Genomic DNA, 6855 nt, shown 5'->3' with positions numbered 1-6855 from the left:
ACCATCACAATCTCTAGAAAAATCACGATTTAAATTGTTATCAGACAATGCGCTTACCTTCGCCAATACTAAAGATTTAAGACGGTAACTCCACCTAACACGAAAGACCTCATGAGGGGATTATGAGCTACATGCGAACTGCATGTGCGCTGCTGTGCTGTAATGCTGCAAGTGACCTTCGAGGCCAAATATCCAACTGAATGAAGCTGAAGACTGAAGGTATTGCGCAATTTTGCTTCGAAGTTTTGAAGACAAAAAATGTCGGAAGCTAAGAAGTGGCAATTGCCCGATTCTTGTATATAAAGCGCTCGATAGACCTTAAATGAGCATCAGTTAAATTTCAGTCTTCACAGACCATTGGACACAAACTCTAATAACAAATCAACTTCCAAAATGTTCAAATTGGTAAGTTAAAGTGTTTTAAGGATTAGCTTGAATTTGCTTATAATCCTCTTCGTCCTGTTTACAGGTGGTGTTGTCTGCTCTTCTCGCCGTTGCTGCTGCTCGTCCAGGATACTTGAGCCATGTCGAGACCCCGGTAGTATATGCTGCTGCTCCAGTTGTCCATCAGGAGTACGTGAAGGTTCATGAGCCTGTTGTCGCTAAGGTTGGAGCTATCGTAGAGAGCATCCCAAGTGCAGTTTCGCACCAAAGCCAAACCATTGTACATGGCAAGGAACATATTGTTACCCCAATCTTGGCTCCAGCTGTTAAGACCTACGTCGCTCCAGTTGCTCACTCCTATGTTGCTGCTCCAGTTATCAAGACTATCGCCAGCCCAGTTTTGTACCACGGAGTTCATCATTAAGACTAAAGACTAGCGAAGAGATACCAAATATTTAGCTAATTGATCCTGTGACGAAATGCCTGCATTGTAGAGATTCTTAGAAGAATTAAATTATTTTTCGAATTAAAATTTCATTTTTTTCCTTCTGTAGATACACATAGCAACTTCAAAGTTGCAGATATATAAAAAACGGATTTTAATAAGGCAAACGTTTTATGAAATAATTAATTGGATCGAAACGTAATTCGTAATAGCTTAGAAAAAGGCTTATAAATTTTGAAATCCCGTGAAAGTCTAGTATTTTTGTAGGCTTTTAGGCAGGGTTGTTGTCAACTTGGCGATTTTCTACCATTGGCAAACGGTGAAAATTTGAAATTTTTTGATTCTAAAAGGATATTTGGAAAAATCTGGAGGAATCAGGACAACTTTTTGAACTTTTCTAAAATTAATGAACGAACACATTGCTTGCATATTCTAAGATTGGGCCCCTTTATAACGGTTTATCGTGCGAAACTGATGTATACAATCGAGAATAAACTGTTTGAAAGGAGACCCATAAAACTTTCTTGATGTCAACTGAATCTTACCCATGTTGTCATTATTTTAGATTTGGCCCAATGCGGATACGAGTTTATAGAGAAATATGGTGTCCATGGTCCAATCATCTTTGTTATAAGGGAGAAATTATCTGGGTATAGAACTTGATATAAGGACAATTGAATTTCGTTTAACTGGCAAAGTTTGGTTAACGAATTTAGCTACTTCAACAGTTGATTTAGGAATGGTTTCTTAGATGACTTCTAGAAAGAGTACATCAATTGAAGTTTACATTCCTCGACATCGCTATTACTCCTGCTAGTCTTCGCAGAACTGATGGGGTAGCGTCACTTCTAATTTCTAGATAGTTAGATTATGGATATAAAATCGTATACGATCTTTAAAATCGGGAAATCTATGGAAGGAGAGAGTTCTGAGTAACATTCATTGTCGATTAAACACCCAAGCTCCGTCTACCTAATATTCATTCCTCTATTTTAAACGATAATATGACTGCTTTGATAGTAACGTATGCCACATGCCCCACCTTATCATCCCAACAGAATCGCATTTTCTCATAAAAGCAAACATCATTCAAATTCATAGGTGATAATTCAAACCAATTTGACTGATCAATTTCTAAAAAGGAACGGTCGTAAACATTCAGACGGGCTGTCATGGGACAACCTAGTAGCCCGCCACCTAAGGACAGTGGGTCCCACGGCGTGGTGTGGGCAGCAATAGGATTGTCAGTCTTCTTTAATATGTGATCTATCGTTTGCCACCTCTACCCTCCGAACAATTCGTCCACAAATAACTGGGCAATGAGCCGACCCAGTTCTTTGTTCGAAATAGTATCAGCACAGCGTACTTCGACGACACGTCGCAGACAAATGATCATCATCAACGACGCAACAACCGGCATTCGGTCTAGGCCTGCCTTAATAAAGAACTCCGGATATCTCAGTTTTGCGCCGAGAATTCGAAATTCCTAAAAGCTGTCAGTCATCCTGACATCGCTCTATCTCATGCAGGGTCTGCCTTGTCTTCTTTTTCTACCATAGATATTGCCCTTATAGACTTTTCGGGCTGGATCATCGCTACCCGTACGGATTAGGTTGTTGAGCCGGATTTTATCAACAATCAGACGGACATGGTATCGTTCGTAGATTTCGGCGGCAAAAATTCTTCAGAGGATTCTCTTCTCGAACGCGGCTAAGAGATCGCAATTTTTCTTGCTCAGAACCTAGGTCACCGAGGAGTATGTTACATAAAGACTGGCAAGATCGTTGTCTTGTACAGTAAGAGCTTTGACCCTATGGTGAGGCGTTTCGAGCGAAATAGTTTTTGTAAGTTGAAATAGGCTCTGTTGGCTGACAACAACCGTGCGCGGATTTCATCATCGTAGTTGTTATCGGTTGTGATTTTCGACCCTAGATAGGAGAAATTATCAACGGTCTCAAAGTTGTAGTCTCCTATCTTTATTCTTGCCGTTTAATCAGCGCCGTTTGATGTTGTTGGTTGGTTGGTTTTCGATGCTGACGTTGCCACCATATATTTTCTCTTGCCTTCATTGATGTACAGCCCAAGATCTCGCGCCGCCTGCTCAATCTGGATGAAGGGTCGTGCTTCCCATGATGTCGATATCGTCATCATAGGTCAGTAGTTGGGTGGACTTAAAGAGGATTGCACCTCTTGCATTTACCTCAACATCACGGATCACTTTCTGGAGAGCCAGGTTAAAGAGGACGCATGATAGGCATCCCCTTGTCGTAGACTGTTGTTGATGTTGAATGGTCTGGAGGGTTTTCCTGGTGTTTTTTTTCTGGCCTCGCACATTGGTCAGGGTTAGCCTAGCTAGTCCTATTAATTTTGGTCGGGATCCCGAATTCCCTCATGGCCGTGTACAGTTTTACCCTGGCTATGATATCATAGGCGGCTTTAAAATTGATGAAGAGATGGTGCGACTGATATCCATACTCCAACAGTTTCTCCATCGTATCCCACAGAGAGAAAATCTGATCTGTTGCTGATTTGCCTGGAATGAAGCCTCTTTGGTATGGACGAATGATGTTTTGGGCGTATGGGGCTATCCCGGCTAGCAAGATAGCAGAGAATATCCCTTAGATGGTACTCACCAAAGTGATAACTGTATATTTGCTGCACTATGTGATATTCCCCTTTTTATGTATGAGACAGATAATGCCTCTTCGCCTGTCGTCAGGCATTGATACGCTGTCCCACACCCACCTTGAGCACAAATCGATGAACCACTTGGCGTAATTTGTCGCCTCCATATTTTACCAATTCGGCTGTAATTCCATCGGCTCCTGGCGACTAATGATTTTTAAGTCGATGAATTGGATGAACTGTTTCTTCTATACTTGGTGACGGCAGTATTTGTGCATCGTCTTCAGCTGGCGGGACCTCCAACTCGCCGATTTGCTGGTTGTTGAGTAGTTCATCAAAATACTCAACCCATCGCTCCAATATGCCTATTCACTTGGAAATCAGATTTCCCTTCCGAGGTGTATAAGGCTTGATCCTGCTGACTTGTTGGTAAAACTTCCGCGCCTGGTGCGGTTGCTTCCGGTACTTTTCGAGTTCACGGACCTGTTGGTTCTCCCAAGCTTCCTTTTTCCGTCTGTGAAGTCGCTTCTTCGCTCGACGAAGTTCGTGATAAGTCTCTGCGCGCGCCCGCGTCCTTTGAGAATGCAACATCACTTGGTATGCAGCATTCTTCTGTTCCGTTGCTAGTTTACATTCATCGTCAAACCAGCCGTTCCGACTCTTTTTGCGGCTGAGGCCAAGTATGTTTGTGGCCTTATTTATGATAACGTTCTTCAGGTGATTGTGAAGATCATTTGTTGATGCTTCATCTCCAGGATCTCTGTTGACTGCGGGGCATCCCCATGTTGTAGACCATTGTTGATGTCGAATGGTTTCGAGAGTGATCCTGCTGCTTTTATCTGGTCTCGCACATTGGTCAGGGTTAGCCTAGTCGGTCTTATCAATTTCGTGGGGATACAAATACTATCATGGCGTACAGCGCGTACAGCTTTACTCTGGCTATGCTATCATAGGGGGCCGAGCAACGAGATAATTATATAATAATAATAATTGCTGGGCTTGGTGATATTTGTTTTTTTATGTATGGGACAGATAATGCCTCATTGCCAATCGTCTCGCATTCATTTGCTGTCCCACACCTTGAGCATCAGTTGATGAACCCCTTTGTCTAGTTGGTCGCCTCCATATTTAGCAAGTTCGGCTGTAATTCAATTGGCTCCTAGCGAGTTATGGTTTTTACGCCGGAGGATTGTACGAATTGTTTCCATTTTGTCGGAAATCCGATTTCCATCTTTGTCTCGACAGGATGAGCATCGAGGTGTATAAGGCATCATGTTGGTAAAATTTGCGCGCCTCCTGCGGTTACTCCCTGCTCTTCGTTCACAGACCTGTTGGTTCTCCCAGGTTTCTTTTTTCCATTTGTGAAGTCGCTTCTCAGCTCGCCGGAGTTTGTGGTAAGTCCGCGCGCGTGCCCACGTCCTTCAAGAATGTAACATTCATCCGTTCCGTTACTAGCTTACATTTATCGTCGAATCAGCCGTTCCTATTCTTTTTGCGACTGGGGCCAAGTATGCTTGTGGCCGTATTATTCCAGGATTCCTGTTGACTGCGGTTATTGCGATATCCATTTCCCCTTTACAGGTGTTGCGGGGGGCTGTGCTGTGGCTAACTTCAGTGTTAATTCTCACCTGAATTTCACAGGGGATTCTAGGAGGTGGTGTTATTCGAGCCCGGAGCATCATGCAAACCAGATAGTGATCCGAGTCTATACCGACCTTCCTATATATTTTGACATTCATCAAGGCTGAGATGTGGCGGCGTTCGATATTTGTGGACCGCTGTCCGCAAACCAGGTTCTTTCAACAACCATTTCGTGCGATACTGCGAACTGAATAATCTGCAGTCTCCTATCATTGATATCCTTATGTGAGCTATGGGACCCAACGTATCGCCTGAATACGGTCTCCGTCCCTACCTTGCTGTTAGAAGCCCCAAGTATGATTTTGATATCCTACCTAGAAAAGGCTTCGAGGGTTCGTTCTACTGTCTCGTATAAGGTATCCTTCTCTTTATCCTAACAGTAGGTTTCATTTTTTGGCTGACTAAGAAACCTAGTCCGCGCACATGGTGTACTGATGGTCGCTATAATATATGGTGTAGTGGCTCTTCTCCAGGAAACCTGTCCCTGCCCAGCGTATCTCCTTCAACGAGGCGTGGCGTTGCTAGATGACGTGATTAAACTGAGTGTACCTGATTACTTAGCATGGATAATTAAGAATTCCCCCTCCAAGAGATTTCTTTGATACGATACTGGTGACAGGCCGAAAGAATGCATTGTGGCAACAGGTGTTTTCCAAGGCTCCTTATTGGGGGTGCAATATAATGTATGATGGAGTGCTTAATTTTCGCATGCTAAAGGAGGCAACTTTGATTGGAGGACGTGGGACTTTGAGGAAGTGAAACTATTTACGCCAGCAAAGCATGTTTTCGAATAATTAGCCGAACCTGGTGGACGAAAAGACGAAGAGGTTGGTAATTGCGTGGTCGTTTCAAAAGCGATTATTAGGCATTGCGGAAATGATCGATGCCAAATTGAAGTAAAAGAGAACTTGCATTATACGCGAGCAAAGGCAGGAAAGGCCAGTTCAGCTTTAGCGGGGATATATTCTAATATCAGAACCCCAAAATACAGTCGCCGGCTGCTTATCGGAGACGGGTGAGCAGCGTATTTAGGCAGCGTGTGTCATCGCGGTAATGACTCCTTTGTCTCTACTTGAAAAGAACAGTGACTTCTGGAAAGCTACTAGGTAGGAACTGATGACGGTAGAGGTGGGCTAATCCCGAAAAAGGTTGCTGCACCCACGCACTGATCCCTTATATTCAGAGCTGGTTCGAGTCAAAACACGGGCAATTGAATTACTACTTAACACAGTATCTTATCGGACGTGAGTCCCTAGACTGTTACGAATGCGCCACTATACCCGAGGATCCAGAGCATACTTATTGAGACCAATATGATGGAAAATTCTTAAAAAGAATGAAAAGCATTAAATTCTTATGTGACAAACCAGGAAAGACTAAAAATGGACTAAGTATTTTCCAGAAATCTTTTAAACTTTCCTCTGATTGCCTTTTTACGTGTGATGGATTCCTTTTTCCTCGGTGAGTTAGTAGACATTGAAGGTGAAATTTGCTCCAGTAATCGACTAGAACAGGAGTTTCAAACTGTAGAGTGTGAACGATTTGGTTTCACTTTTTTATCTATTGCACTTGTGCTGCTTAAGTTTCATTTAAGGAAGGGTTCAGTTTATGTGATCGGAAGAGTTTAATTTGAATGATTTAGGTCCGAGTAATACAGAATGCTCATCACAAAATATTATGTCAATACCACTTCCTACTTGCCTCTGCATATCTGTAAATTATGAAACTGCAACTTATTTCCGCAAAATCAAACACGAGTA

General features: G+C 42.9%; 1 protein-coding gene across 1 annotated transcript; it reads left to right on the top strand.

Annotated features, from left to right (window-relative positions):
• The first annotated feature begins 246 nt into the window (after positions 1–246).
• On the top strand, positions 247–917 carry LOC119648777 (retinin-like). Its single transcript, XM_038050611.1, has 2 exons — positions 247–405; positions 470–917. The coding sequence occupies exons 1-2, from the start codon at positions 394–396 to the stop codon at positions 806–808; spliced, it is 351 nt and encodes a 116-aa protein (XP_037906539.1). The 5' UTR covers positions 247–393; the 3' UTR covers positions 809–917.
• Positions 918–6855: the final 5938 nt, after the last annotated feature.

Source organism: Hermetia illucens, chromosome 2, assembly GCF_905115235.1.
Source record: "Hermetia illucens chromosome 2, iHerIll2.2.curated.20191125, whole genome shotgun sequence".
In the NCBI taxonomy this organism is placed as follows: domain Eukaryota; kingdom Metazoa; phylum Arthropoda; class Insecta; order Diptera; family Stratiomyidae; genus Hermetia; species Hermetia illucens.
The sequence above is the reverse complement of the archived record's forward strand: the minus strand, read 5'-3'. Positions and strand labels throughout refer to the sequence as shown.